The 22,371-nt window shown below is 38.7% G+C and overlaps 1 protein-coding gene across 4 annotated transcripts in view; it reads right to left on the bottom strand.

The window, feature by feature from the left end:
* Positions 1 to 22,371, bottom strand: part of cntn6 (contactin 6) — a 175,548-nt gene that overhangs the window by 38,834 nt on the left and 114,343 nt on the right. For all 4 annotated transcript variants that reach the window (XR_001776630.2, XM_081607452.1, XM_017304949.2 and 1 more), the window contains 7 exons: positions 21,312 to 21,414; positions 20,906 to 21,090; positions 17,046 to 17,188; positions 16,813 to 16,942; positions 16,304 to 16,454; positions 8,290 to 8,417; positions 7,548 to 7,720 (listed from right to left, as the gene is read on the bottom strand). Coding sequence is in view for 3 of the 4 variants with exons in the window: in XM_081607452.1 (XP_081463578.1) it covers positions 7,548 to 7,720; positions 8,290 to 8,417; positions 16,304 to 16,454; positions 16,813 to 16,942; positions 17,046 to 17,188; positions 20,906 to 21,090; positions 21,312 to 21,414 (1,013 nt within the window). In the remaining variant the exon portion in view is untranslated. The remainder of the gene's footprint in view (positions 1 to 7,547; positions 7,721 to 8,289; positions 8,418 to 16,303; positions 16,455 to 16,812; positions 16,943 to 17,045; positions 17,189 to 20,905; positions 21,091 to 21,311; positions 21,415 to 22,371) is intronic.

Genomic DNA, 22,371 nt, shown 5'->3' with positions numbered 1-22,371 from the left:
GTTGTAACTCATTAAATTAGATTCTTCAAAGAGTTATTGAAGATAGTGATGGCTGTTGGCAGTAAAGATCTCCTGCAGCGGTCTGTACTGCACTAAATCTGAAGAAGCCTCTGACTGAAGATGTCCCAAGACAGTCTCGTGAAGAGGATGGTCAGGGTTGTCCATAATTTTCTTGATCCTATGAGGAATCCTTCTTTGCATAGTCATCTCCAGAGTCTCCACAGAACAGATCCAGTCGTCTTTATCAGGATGTTGGACCTTTTTATGTCCCTGCTTCTGATGCTGCTGTCCCAGCAGATGACAGCAGCAGAGATGACGCTCTCAACAACAGAAGATCTGCAGCATCTTGCTGCAAACCTTGAAGGATCTTGGGTTCCTCAAGAAGTCCAGTCTGCTCTGTCGCTTCTTATGGACACTTCACTGTTGCGTCTCCAGTCCAGTCTGTTGTCTAGATGAACACAGAGGTATTTATATTACTCAGCCACCTCCACTTCTCCCATGATTGAAATACGGAGGTAGAAACGTTGTTAAAGTGTTACCAGAGGAGTCATGTTGTGATGACTTCCTGAAGGTGGCGTTTCAGAAACAGCAGGAGTTTTAAACATCCATCCATGCATCCATTTTCTTCCGCTTATCCGGGGTCGGGTCGCGGGGGCAGCAGCTTCACAAGGGAGGCCCAGACTTCCCTCTCCCCAGCCACTTCTTCCAGCTCCTCCGGGGGAATCCCAAGGCGTTCCCTGGCCAGCCGAGAGACATAGTCCCTCCAGCGTGTCCTGGGTCTTCCCCGAGGCCTCCTCCCAGTGGGACGTGCCCGGAATACCTCACCAGGGAGGCGTCCAGGAGGCATCCTTACCAGATGCCTGAGCCACCTCAACTGGCTCCTCTCAACGTGGAGGAGCAGCGGCTCTACTCTGAGTCCCTCCCGGATGGCCGAGCTTCTCACCCTATCTCTAAGGGAGAGCCCAGTCACCCTGCGGAGGAAACCCATTTCGGCCGCTTGTACCCGTGATCTCGTTCTTTCGGTCATGACCCAATGCTCATGACCATAGATGAAAGGGTGGGAACGTAGATCGACCGGTAAATCGAGAGCTTCGCTTTTTGGCTCAGCTCTCTCTTCACCACGACGGACCGGTACGACTCCCGCTTCACAGTAGACGCTGCCCCAATCTGCCTGTCGATCTCCCGCTCCCTTCTTCCCTCATTCGTGAACAAGATCCCCAGATACTTAAACTCCTCCACTTGAGGCAGGACGACCCCCCTGACCCGGAGAAGGCACTCTACCCTTTTCCGGCTCAAGACCATGGCCTCGGATTTGGAGGCACTGAGCCTCATCCCGGCCGCTTCACACTCGGCTGCGAACCGCTCCAGTGAGAGCTGCAGATCACGTTCCGATGAAGCCAACAGGACCACATCATCCGCAAAAAGCAGAGATGTGATCCTAAGGCCACCAAAACGGATCCCCTCAACACCCCGGCTGCGCCTAGAAATTCTGTCCATAAAAGTAATGAACAGAAACGGTGACAAAGGGCAGCCTTGGCGGAGTCCCACTCTCACCGGAAACGAGCCCGACTTACTGCCGGCAATGCGGACCAGACTCTGACACCGGTCATACAGGGACCTGACAGCCCGGTGTACCGGGCCCTTTGATACGTTTTTAAACAAACATGTCAAATTCAAGGTATTAAATTAAGTCAAACTTCTTTTAAGTCAGATTTGATTTATATAGCATAACAACTAAAGGTAATAGTTACTTGATTTTGCTATAAAATTATATTATGTGACCGTAAGTTACAGTTATGCTGGATCTTATTGAGTGGTATTAAATTAATAGGGACTAAATACAAATACACACCACATCATTTGGATTTTTATTCATTACAAAACACCATGTATCATTTCCATTCATGTTAGAATAATGCACTAGTCTATGTTGGGCTAGTAGAAAATGTCTCAATAAAATACATAGAAAATGAGATTGGTTTGATATGGAGACATGCAGCAGGTGAATTAAACGTATGCACCTGGAAGCCTGGCTCAGAATAAAACACTGAAATCTGTTCACACGCGTTCCTCCCTGCACCAGTTAAGTTCCATAATTAGAAAAACAATATTCACCTTCTGTTCTACAGAAAAGGTAAGCTCAAACCAACAACAGGGCATCTTTGATCAGGTAAAGTCTCTTAAATCTGGGAAGCTTTATTGTGACCTGAAGGTGTGTGAAAAAGACAACAGCGTCTGTTTCTATTTTCTGACTGACATCCAGGAGCCTTTGGAAGTTGCAAGCAGGTTTTTTTTTTTTTTTTTTTTTGCTTTTTGTTCAACTAAAAATTGAGAAAGATCATATTTATGTTAACACAGTTTTAATACTGGTGCCAGGAAAAAAATTCGATTGACCAGGTTTAAGAGACATTCATGTTATTTCCAATATTTATGCTGGTATGCTCCCAGAGTTCTTCGATTTTGCCTCACTTTGATTCATAGCAGTATTTTATTTTATTTCATTAAAGTTGGCAGGAAGAGTGAAATCTGGACTTTGGCTGAGCCATTGCAACACCTCCATTTTTAAAATAGCTATGGTGGCTCAACTTAAACCTGCATCATAATAAACCAGAACTTCTGGATTACAATGAATTCTCGTTTTCTCAACAAAAAAAAAGTCATATTTTCAAAACGTTTTTTTTTTTTTTTGCATAAAGCGAGAATTCTCTGCATGAGACAATCTCTGCTTTTTTCTAATCCATAAGTTTTGTGGCTTATTTTGATGCAGTTTTGGAATTTTAAGTTGAGCCACCATAACCATTTTTTCCACCAAAAGTTTTGTCTTTGGAAAAATGATGAATTAATTGAATAAAAAACATGAGCTGGTGTAGTTCTGAAGGAACCTTTAGCTCTGCATATCTTTAGCTATGTTTTGGATTTTCTTCATCTGAATTTCACTGTTGCCATTGTCAACGCTAACACCACCTAGTGGTGAGGCATTGATCTTTCAGTGTTTTGGTTGGTTTTGTTTGATAGCAGGAACTCTTCTACACTGTGGGTCATTCCAGTCCCACCTGCTGACTGATTAAATAATGTTCTGCAGACACTCCTGAGCACACTGTTTCAAGTCAATGCTGCTAAAGTTCATAGCTAACATCCAGCATTTCTTTGTCATTTTTATTCCGAGTCCGAGTGTTTTACTTGAGTAGGAGCAGATGTGTCCAGGACACGCACGCACGCTAACAAACAAACACGCAGACTCTCCCTCCCTTCTGTTTGTTCAAAAGACATATGATGACAATTGGGGGGGGGTTTGGGGGGGACGTGCTGAGGATATTTTCCAGTCACACTGATGTAAAATCCCATCTACCTGGAGATCATGTGGAGTCGAGACAGAAATTGGTACAATTAAAACAGTAGGCTTGTTTTGTGTTGTGGACTGCAGCTGCTCACCGGTGTAAATATCAGTGTTGCACATGAGCGAGGGGTTTGTGCGTTTGTCTGTGGTGTGAAGTGGTACGTCAATGAGACAGTTATGTTGATTCTGATAGGGTAGCAAGTACAAACTGAGTTGACCTTTTTTTGTATTTCCTTTATTTAACCAGGTAAACTCCGTTGAGATCTAGATCTCATTTTCAAGAGGGACCTGGGCAGAAGTCTGCAATACACAGCAGCCTGGTTACAAAATAAAATTAATTAACACATTAGGGTAAGGGTTTTTACAATGACAACAGGAAGGATGACATCTATTGTCTGAAGTAGAAAAAAAGTAATTTCTAACAGAGGAAACTGCTGTGTTACAAGAGAACACCACAAAGCAGCAGCTCTATCTGTGTAGCTTCAGCTGAAAGCTTTAAGTCTGTTTATCCACATTCCTCTTCAAAAGCAGCGCTGTCCTCAGACAATACAGGTTAAACTGATTTTTATTTTATTCTTACTGACTTTATTTCAGATTGCAACCAGTGCCACTCACTCATTTTTATACTCATAATGAGAATAAATGTAATTATTTTGATACGTTAAATGATGGTTTTTGCAGGTTCCTACAAATAAGTAAATATGTCTCAAGTAAAAAAAATTTTCCTGACTCAACTTTTTACCAACATTGTAAAATATGAAACACTCAAGCTCATTATGAATGTATGACATTAAAGACTTAAAATTTAAAACCAGAAAAAACGAGAGGAACTGGAAAAGAAAAATGAGGCATTAGCTGCGTTTCCTCTACAAATACACACAAATCCTTGTCTATGCTCTGCTAATGTAAAAACAAAACTAAACACACAATTATGGAATTGCCATTTTTCCAATAAATAAATGAAATTACAATCCATGAATGTGCTTGTTTGCGCGATAAGTCATTAAAAATTATGGCAGCGAGGAATGTAAAGAGTTACATGTAAAATAATTATATCTCAGTCATGTTAGTAGTGCTCATCATCTCTCAGCCAATCAGAGGAGACGTCTGCATTTTGGAGCAACAAGCCCCGCCTACTTGGAAGCAGCTATGTAAGATCTACGGAAAATTGTAGACATCGATTTTACAGAAGAGTTATGGATTCAAGACGTTGGGATGACAGCTTTTTATGAACTGTGATGTTGAGTACTGCAACAAAATAAACCATCATCCTCCTGCTACTTCTCATTGTCTTCTTTGCAGATTTCGCCAGTAGTAACATCTGGCTGTTGATCATGTGACTCGTGTGATGCAAAAGAAGTTTGGCAGTTTTAAAAATCAATACATCAATTTCAATACGGCTGAAAGACCACCTCATCCCAGTGCAAAAACTTTTTAATGATTTTTTTTTTTTCAAAATTGGCATGTTTCCATTGAGCAAATATATTGCTGTGATCTCTATTTGCACAGTTCTATGGTTGATGGAAACACAGCTAGTGTTTTCCTGTATTTCCTCTATGCTTCTTCTTCTCCTCTGTTCTTATATTATTCTCCCACCCTTGTCTCTCTTCTCTCCTCCCTTTTTTTCTTTATTCCCCCGTCTTTACTGTCTGTGAGACCATTGCATTTTAAATAAGCCCAAAACAACTTCTAGTAAAGTCTCTTTAAAGTAAATATATAACTATTTATTTATATACACACACATATATTCAGTATTGATGACAGAAAATGTCTGATTTAGTCCTCCAAACACTTCCTATCAGAGTGGTGTGGATGCTTTTCCACTACATGCAGGTTTTACTTGCAGTGCTTCACCAAGTCTGAGTAATTCCCAAAATAACACTAAAACTCCCAGACGGGTGAAAGCGTATGTCATAAATGTAAGGACTAAAGTAAGAAGTGTGGAGGTGAGAATTTGAATACATGTCTCTCTCTCAATGTAATGGGCAATGTGAGATCCATAAGCAAAACAACAATGTGGGAGAGTGGAGTGCTGAACAGGAACATGGGGAACGTAAGAAGCAGTGTTATATCTCTGTTGTGTAATATTCCAAACTCCAGCAAGTCTGATCTTGGCTTTACACTTCAGCAGGGAGCACAGCTGACAAGCTGATCTATGCAGCTCTTCTTTGTCTTTAGATCTACTGGACACTTCTGTCCATAGACCATAATAAGTCCAATTTTGATTTCTTAAGCTCTTTTTTACATTTTATGTTTCATTAGGTCATGCTCTAATTATGAAAAGCAAAACACATTTTGTTCCCTTTTTGGGGATCTGGATAGATTTATCCAGTTTACTGCCTGATAATCCAAGTGTGATGTAAAAACAACATCACATCATCTTGTAACTGCTGCACAAGTTACACAACTGGTTATTGCTAGGTAACCAATCAGTGAGTGAGTTGATGCTACCACCCTTGCTTAGTTTGGCCCGTCACTACAACAAAACTTACTGGATGATAAATTGTCCCAGAAGTTATTGTGAGAAACAATAACATTTTTGCTGTTGTTTTGAGACCAACTTCAAGAAACTATAATGGCAATGGCATAATAATGGAAGAACACATTCTCAGAGATCAATAAACTTTAAATTATAATGAACATTTAACACTGGAACTGGAAGATATTTTAAATACCCCAAATAAATAAACAAAACAACAAATGGCATTAATTATGGAGTGCCTTTAAAGAAAATCATACTTCAAAAAAGTTGAGACCAAAGAACCAGATTTAAGACTTTTATCATTCAGTTTTTGGTAGAAAAAGAGAAAACCAAGAAATCATGTAAATAAAATTATTGAGCTCATTTCAATTAATTATGCTATTAATTGATTTATTGTTTATTGTGACAGGCTTATTGAGCAGCTAAAGTCTTTCCTCTGCCTACATCTCCCAGAATGCTATGTGGTTCTGGATCAGAGTTCAGTGAATATTCTATATACTTGATACAGAATATTCTGTCAGATGTCCATCTAATCCAGGGATGTCAAACTCCAGTCCTGAAGGGCCGCTGTCCTGCAGTTTTAAGATGTGCCACAGGTACAAAACACCTGAATCAAATGGCTTAAATGCCTCCTTCTTGTGTAGGTAAGTTCTCCAGAGCCTTGCTAATGACCTAATTATTCTATTCAGGTGTGGTGCAGCAGAGGCACATCTAAAAGTTGCAGGACACCGGCCCTCGAGGACTGGAGTTTGACACCCCTGATCTAATCCATTGATATTGATATTGATCCTATTGTTAGGTGAGAATTTGAATTCTCACCTAACAATAGGTGAGGTGGATTGTTTGCACCACAACGATCCACAACGAACCAACAAAATTTTATTTTTGTTTCATTTCTATTAACACGTTTACATGAAGACGTTCTAATTACAATCTTTGTTTACGCAGACACGGCATAAATCGAAAAGGTGTAATGCCCCTGCCACGCCACTAGTTGGTGCTAGGCTTGGACAAACAAAAGTTTTCCCTCATCATCGACTACATTGTTTACAAAGTTATCCCACCACTGGCTTGTTCTCCCAGGTCGCGTCCAGTAGCGCCTCCTCGACATGTTTCTTCGTCGCATACATCTGCTAATTAATGGATTGGAGCTGTATGAGATCCGTCTTCAATGATTTAAGTAAAGAGGTACAAAATGAGCACCATGTTGGAGAGCTGTAGTTAGATTTATAAGAGTCAGAAGCACAAATAGTACTCTGGTATCTGGCATTTTCTGTAGTTTCTTCTTCTGTGGATTGCAGAGAGCCGTTATGAAATGCGTCATACTACACATGAGCCGGGGATTTTCTGGAAGAAAAGATCAGTTTATTTTGTTTACAAGACAACAGACACTGGTATGTTTTAGAAACATTGCACTCTGGAACCCGTTCTCAAACTGTGCCGTTGTCGGAGAAAACATTCGCCATTTTTGTGTAAATGTACAGTGTAAACACAATGAAACTCTTCCATTTTCACCCGAAATTGTTGTCGTCTAAACGGGGCCCTAGTTTTAGTCAGTTCATCTCTGTTTTACTGTCGGGTCAGTATCGCTCGATGCTAACCCTCAGATCTCAGTATTATAAGTGATCCGTATGAAAATGTGAACATGAGCTCAGTTTGAAACAAACACCAGAAAGTTGTGAAGATGAATTTCTAAACGCAACACGTTTCTCAGGATGGTGAACGTACCCCACCGATCATCTCAAAGTGCTCCTGCCGGCTGAAGTCAATGGCCTTGCCGTTGAAGAACCACTTGAAGACGGGACTGAGGGACGAGTCGCTGGACACCTGGCAGGGCAGGACCAGGCTCTGTCCCACGCTGGCGTCTGAGCTTAGAGGCGGGACCACAATCCTGGTGGGCTCTGTGGCAGAGCAGCAGATAGAGAAAGATCATTTGTTACTGTGCATGTGCTAGTGAAACGTATCCCTATAAAATCTGGCCGAGTGAACAAGGTAATAAAGCTTAATTTGGCCCGAATAGAGAGACAGATTGTGGTCCATCAGTGTAATTAAGTGACCTTAAATAACTTCACTTAGGAAGCAAATGCCTCCTATAATTCGGCATGAATAATTAAGCACACAGCTATTACAACGTGAACTAGAAAAAAAACGAGGATATTCCCACTTTATAATCATTCTTTCTAAAAAAAAAAAAACTCTAACAATGCGACAGGAGCTCTTTTTGAATGAGTAAAAATATTCTTCGATCACAGCAGCAGCGGAGGTTTGTCCCACTCCGCTACATGAGCAATAACTCAGAGCTGACAAACCCATGGATGACTTATACGTCTGTCACAAGCGGGCGGTAACATAAAGCGCCTTTATATTTCATTATCAGAGTCATGCTTGAGGTGCTTCCTCTCCCCACTAACATAATTTAAACTCACAGCTTAAAGAAAAAGAGGAACAAGAGCAAAGAGCATGGAAATACCTTTCACTACTAGAGCCCCTGTGCTGCTGGATGCTCCAAAATGGTTTCTGGCCACACAGGTGTAGCTGCCCTCGTCCGCCTTGGAGATGTTGGCGATGCGCAGTGCGCCGTCCTCCAGGATCATCTGTCTGAAGACAGCAGGAAGACATGAAAAATACACAATTATTCATTCTCTTCATTAAGGTCAAAACATATAGACTCTAGAGGTTATAATAGATTTGGATTTTTCATTATAGTTTAACTTTTTATCAGGCAAACTAATGGTTCTAAAATTATTTTATTCCATAATTCCCTTGAATTTTGAACCCAGTTATTTTGTATTATATTGCAGAAATCTGTCATTTTGCTTCAGTTATCTTAGTCCTGGATTCCTCAAAACCTTAGAAATGGCTTTGAAAGTCTTTCCAGATATGCAGATGACACAAACTTTGTTTTTCATCTGTTTTTGAATTTCTTTAGATTGAAATATGATATGTTTTTTTAGAGCTTTCAGCCTATTTCATGCTGCCAGACACATTCTAGTTAAGTGAGTTCAGGTCAGGGTGTGGAGGGGGAAATTACTCCAAAACTAATGGTTATTTACAATCATTTCCAGAGTTACCAATGGGAGAAATTATGACTTCTAATAGGGTCAGCTTGGTTTTTGATGGGCTTCTTCCCCTGGTCAGTGAACTCATCATTTGAAAACTGCTTTTTGAATTTTCTCAGGTCATTTCTCTCAGATCTGGAGAATTTAAGTATCACAAAAAAGAAGAAATTTGTCAAGGGGCAAATTTTTTTCTGTCACTGCAACTGACTTGTATGACATGAGGAATCACAACTACAGAAAAGAATCAGAACATTTTGAACTAAAAATGGTCATTTTAGTTCTAAGTCAGAAAACATGTAAAACATTATGCATAAATAAGGCACAGTTAATTCACATGATCAAACAGAAATGTGACAAACATCCGACTCAGGAATCAAACAATTTCATAGCAGCTCACAAGAATAAATATGTATTCACTTGGGCCGAGCTTAAACCCAAAGAGCATGTCTGACACGCTGTGCTTTGCGCTGATTTATTGACAAAAATATCAAACTGTGAGTGATGGAGGCGCACTGAGAACATGACCTGAGGGGCAATGAGGTGCAGAACAAAGAGCGACGTGCACAACTGTCTGCGGTGGAGACCGATTCCGTTCCAGCCTGTGCAAACGCACAGGCTATTCAAGAGTTGGGTAATTTTTCTCCCCCTTTTTTTCTCCAAGATGAAAGCATGACAAGTATGATAAATACACCATCTGAACGGTCACATGTTCAGGCAGGACGTCTGTGGGGATATGGCTGTATCGATCCGACGGAGAGCAAAAACCAAGACAGACATGAAAACAAAGGTAATAGACTTCACTTTTCATCTGACTCATAAAATAGATTACATGATGATCAAATATAAAGCAGTTTATTAAGTAACCAGGCAAATCAAACAAAAACTCGGATCCGACTGATTATTTTTCCATCTTTTCAGTTTCTGCCATCTATTTTTTTTTTACAATGTTTTTGCTTCTGCCTGAAATAAGACAATTGATTGCCACCAAAAAGCTGCTCAGATCAGAGAAATGAGCCATTCTTTCAACTCAAAAGAGGATTAATCATAATTAACTCAATGAAAGTCACTAATCAGGTTTATTTCTCTTATTCATATTAGAAGTTTAAATAAAAGAGCTTTTATTACTTAATGACCGAAAAGTCTAGATTACACTTTTTGTCAGTAAGGGAAACCAATTGATGAATCTGATCTTGCTGTAATCGAATAAAACTGAAGTCTATGCTTCGGATGTTTGATTAGGGACCAAAAGTGCAACTTTTGTTCTATTTCCAGCTGCTGTGGTTCTCTGTCTGCTGACTCAAACCAACCAAACCCTTTGGAAAACCTGTTCCCCTCCTCTCCTATGGGGGCGTTGTACCAAGAACCACTTAAGAAAACAACATAAAAAGCTCAGATTTTAGAGGTTGTAGAATCCCTCTTTTGTTTTTGGCCAACAACAACGAGCCATTTCTCCAGCTAATGTTAGCACTCATTTATGTTTTTGTTCTACTTACCCAGAATGCACTGCACTATAGTCCATATTGTTGTGAACCTTCTGGACTTTAGTATTCAGATCTTATCATTCACAGGTCCCTTAGCAATGAAACTAGGTAATGCTTAAAACTGTGAAGTAATAAATAAATAAGTTCTGCTTCCTCTGCACTTGCCCACATACAAATGATGCATCAGGTATGTATTTAGGGCAGAGTCTGGTCATATTTACTAGCATTGTAACATTACATCCCACTAATGAGGAGACTACAGACCATCCTGCATTCACAAAAATGAGATGAGTTGATAATAATGATAATATTTTTAGAAACATGATAATTAAGAAACCCCTTTTATGTCTCACAACAAATTAAGATTTTACAAACCCAGAACTGTTTTAAAGAATTTAAAATCAGTGTAGAATTATCCAACCTGGCTTTGATCTCATAGTAACAGAGTTTGTTCAAGATATAACCAAGTAAGGTTCAAACCCTGTGAAAGCTAAGTTCACATTAGTCTTGTTAACAGCTATCCATACAAAAGCTAATCCTGCCACTCTGCCATCATTTCTTTGTCTTAAATACTGTAGTTTAACACTCAGGAACTGATTCCTTTGTTACATCAAAATATGAGCCTCAAACATAAAAACAACAGAATTTCAACCTTAAAGAACACACCTTTATATTAGGGGCTAATAATATTAGCATTCACTTATTTCACTTAAAGACACGTTTTAATAAACAGATAACGCCTCACGAAACAAACTTCATATTGACAATACATATTGGTCCGTCTAATTACTGAATGTCAGTAAATTTCTGATACGTATGTATGTCAATAGAAATTGCAGCTGGAGCACAGAGTGCTGTGTTTTTGAAGACCGGTGCTCTTTGTGTCATCCATATTACATGGGAAATATATATATATATATATATATATATATATATATATATATATATGATATATACATATATATATCAGTGACGTGGCTGGTGAGGCACCGACTTAATTATAATCAGATTTACAAATCTAGACCCCTGCATTTTATTGTTTACATAAGGAAATTTTGCGCATGTGTACAATGCTGGAGGGCAAAAAGATTCTTTAACATGTGATGCTAAGCCGCGCCGCCGCCACAGAATAATTCCGTTATCACAATCAAACTTAGACATGTAGATATTATTAATTTCGTGCTGTGCTTAACAACAAAAGGAGAAACCGTTAAAGTACAACTCAAAACCACGTCTTTCTCGCTCTCTGTATCAGCACAGCTACTGTATGGCTAGATCACTGTTACCGTCTCTTACTCTGCAGTTGTGGAGTCACAATATCTGGGTTCATGAGCGCCCCCAGCGATGAGGCACGAGAACTGCCTGCCTCACCTCAAATCTGTTCTCTGCCGTTTCTGATCGCTCCTCAGCACACGAAACACGATACACACACAGTTGGTGACAATAAAAACACAGTACATTAAATACATAAGCTAAATTATGGAAAATCTGTTCATATATTAAATGTTTTTAACCATTTTATTGGCGACGTACAGACAGAAGGAGCATGCTCTCATAGAATGGCAACCGGTGCAGTTAGCGACAAGTTGCGCAATCCCAGGTGAGGCACAGCTCACTGCTGCCTCACCGGCTTCGCTTCCAAGCATTTGAATGGGAAAATGTGAAAATTCTGCGATTTTGAAGAAAAATAACATCAGATTTGGTGAAATTAAAGGAAAAATAGGTACTTTATAGTACAAACCACAGGGTGAAAATATCTTTATAAATGATTTTATTATTATATATTATTTTTCCATGATGAGAGGTGAGGCTCTGCCTCACCTGCCTCCCCTGACTGCACGTCACTGATATATACAGGGGTGAAAGTAGTTTTAAATTCTTGGGGGTACTATGACAAAAATACATACATAGAAGTAATATATATTACTTCTTTGTGTGCTTTGGAGATTCTGAGCAGATAAATTTTTTTGCGAAGCAATAAAAGTTGGTAGCTCTTGAATTGCTACAACATAAAGCTGTATTTCCTCATTCAGCCCACTGGCAGCAATGTTGACACCTTGAGATGCCATGAGACCTAAATTCTGAACATCATGGCATGGAGTGCATCCAAGTTTTCCATGTCTGGTATATAACCATTCATTTTAGCTTTCAAACTGATTCTATTGATCCTGTGTCCAGACAGAGGGATAATCAGTAGCCCAGCATCATGACCTGTTTGTTCTGAAGATCCTGCAGCTTCCACTTCGTCTTCCTAACATGGCGCCTCCTCACCCTGAATCTCTTACTGACAGGAGGAACCACAGAGCTCTGTTAGATTAAAGCTCATCTTCTGAAGTTGGGATATTTCCAGAGGAATCACCTCAAACCAGATGTTGGAGTGGATTTTATTTCAATGTCATTTGTGAATGTTAGAGCCTCATTTTCAACAGGGGAGCTATAAAGGTTGAAAAAGGTTATTATTTTGGAGAAAATCTCATCAACATCAATATTTCCAGTAAATAAGAGGCAAAAAAAAAAGTTTGATGAAGGACAAGCCTCTCAGACTCTGAGCCCGACATCACCAAACTATTTTTTATATTAGACAATTAATTTAATTTCACATAATTATCGTGGAAGAAGCCATTTGTTTGTTAAATACTTAATGAAAAATATTTACCGAGTTTGATGTTTGTTGTAAATTATGTATTCTCAAAAAGAACGAGGTAATTAGTCCAAGTTTGTCGTTTATTGAAAGTTCAGAAACTACAGCGGCTGTAATGAGCCACATCAAAGGTAAACAACCTGAACAGGTGATCAACTCGAAACCACTCGCACCTTTTTACTCTCCGTCTCTCTCTCTGCCATTTAAGCACACCCGTTGCCATGGCAACCTCCTGCGCTCCACAAGCCAACCCGAGATTACGTTAAAAATATAACATTCAGTCCGTTACGATATTAGGTTTGCAGGGTTGATATTAATTTTGCAATCATTAATAAACCTCTCATGGACACAGCGGTGGTTTATTAGTTAATTTTAAACTCCTGCTCTGCTCGTTATTTTGATAATGGAACCGAAACGCACAGAATTGCGCAACACCTTGTTGAAACAATAATTACTGAGATTATTATTGTTGTCGGGAGCACAGAGCTGCACCACCAGAAACCAACAGAAACACTGAAGAGAAGAAGAGTTATGATTAATGTAGTTACAGTTCTATCCATGTTTTAATGTTGCAGAGCTCAGTCGTTTGCAAATAGATAAAAGTTTAAACTGGCATGTTGTACATCTTTTATCTGGTCATTTTGTGTAATATTTAACAACTAGAAAATGGCAAAGAACAATATTTTTTCCACTCTGATTTGCTGCTGTTAGGCCTACCAATTTTAAATTGATTGTTCATTGCATTTTTCGTAAACAACTGTGAAAATAATTTCTATTCACATGGCTTTTTTGTTTTCTGGGAAATTATTTTTGATGATAAATACAGAAACAATCATAAAAATCAAAACATCTACAATAGTGATAGTAATATTAATAATAAAATAATAGTCAGTGCAAAGTAGCCTGCAAATTCTTTGGTGAGGGGAGGTGAGGGACCTGGATAAAGGCTGGGGGGGCGCAGGCCCAAAAAAGGTTGAGAAACACTGATCTAGAGCAAAACTAGGTGTAAATATCTTGCGGGTTTTGTTCTTGTTGGGCGGCCTTGCTTCTGCATGCATTAAATGCAACCTGTGTTGTGATTCTGGTGAATACAAAGTCGATTGCCAATGCAAAACTGTTGCAAAAACAAAAACTGTTGCTTATCTTGTAAAATTCTGTGTTAAATTGAAGCAGGTACGATCTTTGTCACACACACAAAAACAATTGACTGCTTCTCAGAGTCAGGCTCTACTTCAGGCTATAATGTCTATACTAGGAAGATTTATCAATAAGCTATAGGAACTAGCGCTGTGTTCCAGGGAACCTTAGGAGAAATAACTTAAGAATCAGACAAGGGCTACTTTGGTTACATTCTGGGTAAAAAAAATGGGCAGTTTGCTAAGGATTTGATTTTTGAGGACTCCTAATGGCTGCAAGGTGAATGAAAATCACTTTTCAAATAAGTTTGTAAGAGCTAAGACTGGTTTTCATCAGTCTGCTTAAATTACTTTTTTTAGCATGAATTCTTCAGAAGCTGCTCCAGCCAATATCGAGCTGTTCAAAAGAAGGCTCTAATGGGCCTAGTGGTGTAACTATCTGACTTTAATATCATTCCTAACACTGAGGTTGTAGGATGGGATTCTGCAAATAAAATGCTCCAGTGTGGAACCAAGAGTTCTAACCTTTTGCCCTTGTTTTCTTTCATTTTGAATGGTCTTTGGCTATTGATGGGCAGGTCTTCTTAGTGCTTTAATAGCAGTAACATTTCTAATCAACACAACTCTCACTCTGCCAACTTTATGCTGATTAGTGGGACAATGTGAAGTCTTGAATACAGTAATAACCAAAGGTTTTGTCTGAAACCAATTTTTGTTTTCATACTGTTTCTTCATGAGTATTCAGATTGTTTTAGATTAATGAGTTGGATGAGTCTCACTCAAGGAGAGTATTAAAGAATCATCCAAGACCATGATCATCCCACAACCTCTGCACAATGATTTGTGTCGTTGTCCAGCATGAATAAAACAAACTGTGGACTCAGTCAGGAAACCCGTTGACCCAATATGTGGTCAGTTTCTGTGTCTGACTCGAATGAGGCAAGAATGGCTCACCATCATTGAGAATTGGGCCCCAAAGATCATTTTCATCAATTCAAAGCAAAGCCCAAAGGGCAATGCTGTAAAAGTTGACTTTAAATAGACTGACAAATCTCAGAAAATGTTCTTTAGTATACCACAGAACAGAGCTTCTCAAACTTTTTCAGACTCAGCCCTGCTTTTTCCAACAGTCTTATAAAAATGCTCTATTTATCAAATACAACTTAAAATAAATTCCGTAATTATGTAAGAAAATATGCAACTTTGTAGTTTAATGCCTTGAAATAGGGCCTCTGCCTCTATAAAATCTCCAGATCTTCTGAAACTCCACCTCTCACACAATAGTTTTAAGTGACAGTCTTTATCTTTTGTTTTTCTCTCCAGTTCATACATTTTTTGAAGCATTATTGTTCAGATTTTTGAGGACAACTGGGTAACTTTTTCTTCATGATGGTTTTTACTGAAGGCAAAAGGTGTTTTTCAATTTGCATATTTGAAGGTGAAAATGGTTATTGGAAAACTTCAGACTGATTTTTTATTTCAAGCTTCTCACTTGCTCATGATAAGGACTGATTTCTGCTGATTCCAGGGCTCTTGATATTACTCAGTGAGTTATCAGAAGGAAAAAGGCAGTCTTTTTTTCTTTGCTAAATCAAACAGTTTGACTTTGATTAATTCTGTGGCATCTTTCTTTGTTGCACCATCATCATATTTAATGGCCGTAATGAACAAGCCCAACTCTGACACGCTGATAGATTCATGAAATTAGATTCATGTTAATGTTAGCAGAAAAATCAGGACGTTGTTTTTGCACATGGTGTTTGCTTCCATCTAACTACGGTATTCATCATAAAAGCAAGGAAGTTGTGCTCATATTGTCTTTGGAGATTTCTGTGTCATTTTCTTTAGTGGTTCTTGGTGCAGCGCCACCACAGGAGAGGAGGGGTTCAGGTTTTTCAAAAGGTTTGGTTGCTTCACGCAGTGCAGTGTGAAAGTGAACCGCACCGACTGAAAATGTAACAAATTATACAACATTGGTCCCGGACTATCAGGTGTGAAAACACCTTAAAATCAACACTCACTGCATGTCAAAGTAGAGGGAAACGTCCATAAGTGTTTTTTCCCTTTTGATATTGATAGACCGCCCTTGTGGATAGATCTATATAAAAATAGGTCTAAATGATAAAACATGTCAGTGTTTGGTGCTGCGGCGCTGATGTTAACCTACCTCTTGCCGGTCCTCAGGAGTTCGCCCCCTCTCCACCAGGAGATGGTGGCCCTGGGGGACGCGTTGGGCCGGCACTCTAAAACCACCTCTCCTCCTCTATGGATCACAGTGGATTTTTTCACTGGCCGCTGGGTAAAGTCAGGCGGCGAAGCTAAGGAAGAGACCCGTGTTGAAGCCATTTGTCTCGTTTTGTAGAGGGACAACGACCAAAAGTCAGCCAAAATGTCAAGTGTGTCACTGGCAATTATAGACATTTCATTTTACCACCAGATTGGCTGTTTGTTTGAATTTATTATATTATATATATATATATATATATATATATATATATATATATATATATATATATATATATATATATATATATATATATATATATATATATATATATAATTTTTTTTATTTTTTTTATTTTTGGAAGCAAAGGCCAGGCCACTGTGAAGAGCTTATTTATTCTATTTTTGACATTTTATTATCAACGCTAGTTGATCACAGTGAATGAAACCTACCTACAACCTTGAGCTCTGCGCTGGCATACAGTGATCCATATTCATTCTCTGCCACACACTGATACATCCCTGAGTCTGACAAACGGATTGTGGATATGGTCAGTCTACCAGCTTCAACGTGAACTCTCTCCTGAAAAAAAGCACACCAGAATTTTGCATTGTTTTCAGCATTACTGACAAGCGAAACAATCTTTTTATTAGAAGAAGCCATTACTTTCTGCTTTGTGTCTTACCTTTGCTGTCAGCGGTTGACCATTCTTTAACCATCTATATTTAGGTTTAGGTTTACCAATGGCTTTACATTCCCACTGCAGGTTGGCATCAATGGCCATATGTGCATCTTTCAGGATCTGGGTCCACTGAAGATGTTCAACATCTGAGAAGAAAACAGATGGATGAGACGAGACCTGTCACGATAACAAATTTGACTAACAATACATTGTCCTATCAGATATTGTGATAAACAATAATGTTTTGAAAATAACATATTGATGGTGGGTGAGAGGGAGAGAAGCAGGATGAATCACAGAAATTATTTTACTGTTGTAAACAGAAAACAAATCGTTGCAAAAAATTATTATGCAGTTAATGCTGGAACAATTATAAGAAAAGCATGAGAAATGTTCAGTCTGTTACATTTGTTCTGCTTCAAAAATGGTTAATTTGTTTAAAATATAACATATAAAGACAGCACACATTAAAAAAACATTTGTGTAAATATACCAGCTTAGCCAAATAGGCTAATTTTCAGCCACAGTCTCTGGGGCTTGGGGCATGAGCACGGCAAGAATTAAGAGACAATGATTACAGTAATTAAAATACAATGAGAATATGATAAAAACAGAGTTTCAGAGCAAATGTTCACACACACTTGATGATTGACTCAATCATAATCTTGACTTAATGACTGTTGATCTAAAATAACTAACGTAATGTAGAAAAAAAATTGCTCTTACTAGTTAATCTTCCTCTGGAAAACAAAAGCTGTGATAATTATATGGGTCAGTTTCCTCTGTATAGTCTGACTTTTTTATGTTTTTATGGATTTGCGTTAAACAAGTACAGCATGTGAGCAAGTCTTTTTCTAACAATAGTATATAAGTTGTAGTTCTGCATTACAGTTAATTTAATTAATTGTACTTTGTTTCCTCATTTTAATCCCATTTGAAATCTGTGAGTCTTAATTTTCCACCACCAAATAAGGAGGAATATTCAGAATAGGAAATATTCTGAATTAATGGTCAATCCTGTTTGGGTGAGAAGTTTGAGAGTGAGAATAATAGTTCAGTCTGACAACTGTTCTCACACAGTGGAATGTCGTCTCAGTTTGTGTTATCAATGACAGGGCAGTAAGGCTAAGGAGGAATATTGATTACAGTGCTTTAATGAAAAAATATAATAGACCCAAATCAACATAGGGAGATCAAAATTCTACAAATACCACAGATTAGAGATTGGCCACAAACCTCTGATTTGTGCATCTCTTCAAAGTTTTTTTTTAAGACACTGAGTTTCATTAATGTATGATTGCCTTTGATAATTTATGTTTGATTCCAAACTTCCAAGTTGCAATTTTGAATCGGTATTCAAATATTTAAACTACTTGGAACATTCAAATAAATAAATGTGAAATTGCATGCACTGCAAACAACCCCATTGCATCTTTGTCAGCAGTAAAAGGTCTTCTGCAGTCCTCCTACTCCTACTATAATTGCTAAATATTTGGAAGAATGGCCAAACAAGACTGAACAACTTTGTTCACTTCCTCCGCTGCCATTGCTGATACTACAACCCAACATGGGCAGACTACAATTCTAAAATAGTTCAGAAAGTCAACATCATCATTCAGAAAAATGGTCTGGTTGAAATTCAAGTGGAGAAAGCAGAATCAATAGGAGAAATCTCAGATCAAACACTAAAGGGAGATGACAATCTGGCGGAATTGCATAACATAGAATTCACATGTTCTCCCTATACATGCATTGATTCTCTCAAGGTACTCCAGTTTTCTTCCATTGTTTGTTCTTGGGCATTAGTGTGTGCAGGCATGTTGCCCAGCACCAAGCTGTGGCCATAGCCTGAAAAGTACTTTTAACATCAACTCGTGTCATTCCTGGAGTCGACGCAAAAAAACACACTAACATCGTATCTGGGAAACGTTTGTAAATTTCAGCAAAATCTCAGGCTTCAGGTGTCCAGTGCAATTGCATCACACAGAAAGAAGACATTAGGGAGAAACTTATTTATGACATGGGATCCCCAGATAATGCTCATCCATCCATCCATCCATCCATCCATCCATCCATCCATCCATCCATCCATCCATCCATCCATCCATCCATTTCTTATACACCCTTGTCCCTTAGTGGGCTTGGGAGGGATGTTGGTGCCCATCTCCAGCTAACGTTCCGGGCGAGAGGCGGGGTCACCCTGGACAGGTCGCCAGTCTGTCGTAGGGCCAGATAATGCTTATCCAGTGCAAAATAGAGCTTCACTCTGTGGCTTCTTTCCTAGTGTCTACTGTATAGACTGGATTTAATGACTTAACAGACACAGAATAGTATCTAATAAAAGGAACGAATTACAGGAGTTGTCTTTGACTGATTACAGGCCAGAGCCGCTGGCACTGCTGGGACGTCAGCAGAGGTTTTACTGTAGTCACTGGCAGCTCTGCCTCAGGGGTATGCTAGAGTTGGCATATAATGACAGAGCATGAACAAGGAGCTCAACACTCTGTGTAAAGCAGAACTTAACGTTTAAATGCAAGTACTTTATACTTTATGAGAGAAATTCCAGTTTATGAGCATTAACATTATGGGGAGAGAATGATTATCCAAAATGATATTTTGGATATGTAAATAGAAATCAATATGAGATCATATTACATATAAATGAGACACCTCTATTCAACAGATGTCTATGCTCAATAAAAAGTATGATAAAAAAATTACACCTATTTAATCTTACCCAAGCAATAATCTAGGCAATGATTTTGTAATATTGCACATCACTATAATAAATTATACAAACTGTGTTATACAGTACCTTGTAACACAGTTTTATACTGAGTTACTATACAAACCCTTATTAATTCTTATACCATTATAATTCTTATAATGTTAAACTGTTGTATAATTTTCCACAACTAGATGATGAAAAACCCTTGTGGTCTGGATGCTGTCTATCTGAAGTATAGTGTACTTCACAGAAACATTTTACAATTCAAATTCAATTCAATTCAAATTCAAAAATACTTTGTTAATCCCAAAGGGACAAATAATAATACAAAGAAATAGATAAATAATAAAAATAATTTTGGGCAACAGAAACCTAAATAGAGAGATGTCAAAGAACAGCACAGAATTAATTTTTATATATTAAGTTAGAGTTTCCCAAACTGTTTGACGCGGGATGGATGAAAAAAAAAAACGATGAACGCTGTGTGTGCTGGGTGGGGTGGGGGGTGGAAGAGTATAACAGGGAGTCTATAAGAGCCTCTCGACTACACCCGCCCCCCAGTCTCACACATCGTTTCAATCAGAAGACCAAAGTCTAACTCTCCCTATTGTAATCCACAGGGGGGCCCAGAAAGTGTTTGGAAACCACTGGGGGGGCCCAGGAGGAAACAGTTTGGGAACCACTGTATTAAATGTTTAGGTTTGAACATAAACTACGTAGTTTGTTTAAGTATAACTGATAGGAGATGTCATAGACTGTTTCATCCAGGAATAAAACATCAGGTAGTCCTTCCAGTTTATTTTGAAATATATCAACATTCTCCAACATATTTGATGTGTATCGATGATTTTGATGACACTTGACAAAATGTTCCTAAATTGGTGCTTGTGTGATGTTTTCATGACTTCTTATTTTTGTACTTTTATGATGTAAAGCACTTTGAACTGCTTTGCTGTCGAAATGGGCTGTGCAGATAAACTTCTTAACAGATAGAATTTTTCTATCGGTTAAGAATTTTGTGAGTTAAAATACATCCAGTTACTGTTAGTCCTACAAAGTGTGGGGATTTTAAATAGAGATTAAAAGAAAGCTGGAATGTGACAAACAAAATGTGAAAAACGTCCGTCTTTCTTACTCTGGAATATCAGCTGCCCTCTGGCAACATTCCTCCCTCTGCTGTTCTCAGCAACACACTCGTACACACCGGCATCCTCTGGACGAAAATATGGAATTTCCAGATCTCCGGTGGAGTGGTTGATCTTAATCTTCCCAGGGAGTGGGTTTCCATCGGCTCTCCTCCAGGAGATGGATGGCACGGGGCTGGCGAGGTGAAAACACACACACACTCACATGCAAGGTCACGCTGACCACAAAAGCTGAAGTCACTGTGTATGTTTGTTTTTTTTTTGTTCCTTCAAACCCATCTCCTGTTGTGTGTGTGTGCGTGTGTGCGTGTGTGTGCGTGTGTGTGTGTGTGTGTTGTGTGTGTGTGTGGGGGGTGTGTATGCGTGCGTGTGCATGTGCGTGCGTGTGACACTTACTTTCCTAGGGCGAAGCATTCCAGCTTCACTGACGATCCTTTGGAAACGTAAAGGGTGTCAGGAAACTGAACCTCGATCTTGGGCTCGTATTCACCCATCACCACTACCAGAGGGACAGAAGTCAGAACATGATACGTCCCTGAAGTTCTTACAAAAGTTTGAATACTCCTTTAAGTTTTGCACATTTTGCAATGTTAAAACCTTAGAGACAAATATTTGTGTTTGCTGACTTACAAGAAAGACAAACATGAAGTAGAACGTCATTGTGTAGAGCTGCTCATTACGCTTTACTTAGACTGTAGAACGTTTGACCAGAGTTTATGAGAGAACACAAAAAGTAAACAAAAAAGCACAACAAAACAGGATATTAAGTGAGCAACAGAGTCACTTGTGGCTCCAGAGCTTTAGCAGATGAAAACTAATATGGCTGAAGCTACATTAGTGGAGTGGTTGATCTTAATCTTCCCGGGGTCCCAGGAAGTGCAGGACCTTCATTCTTAATCCATTACAATTATCAAGGTAAAAAATAAAACCAACTCAAGAAACTGATTTGGTCTCTTAAGTACAGGGGTCATAACAGGGACCAAGCTCAGTTCAACAGGGAACCGGTCCCTTATGGGCCCTCATATAGAACCATCCATGTGCTTTCTGTGTCTCTTTTATCATTTATGTGAACATTTTTGCTGCTTTCTATCAAAAAAGAATGTAAATATTCTTCTGTTATCCAGTAGACAGATTTTCCAAATTTCACACTATTAGCTTGTTCACTTATTCAGAAGGTAGTTGTTTGTACTACATTTTATTTATGGGTATTAAAAAGACTGAATACAAATGCACACATTTCAGGATTTAGGAAAAAGTTCAATTAAACCTTTACAAACTCCTCCCACTTTCACAGTTCAGCACCACTGTGTTGATCTGTCACACAATTCCAAGAAAATGTGAAAAAATAGTTATGAATATATAAAACACACTGCCCACTGCAAAAAATACACTTCTCAAAACAAGTAAAAAAATATAGACATGTTATTAAAAAAAATGTAACCAGTGCTTTTCAAAA

Source organism: Poecilia reticulata, chromosome 5 (genome assembly GCF_904066995.2).
Source record: "Poecilia reticulata chromosome 5, P_reticulata-male-v2, whole genome shotgun sequence".
Taxonomy (NCBI): Eukaryota; Metazoa; Chordata; class Actinopteri; order Cyprinodontiformes; family Poeciliidae; genus Poecilia; species Poecilia reticulata.
The sequence above is the reverse complement of the archived record's forward strand: the minus strand, read 5'-3'. Positions and strand labels throughout refer to the sequence as shown.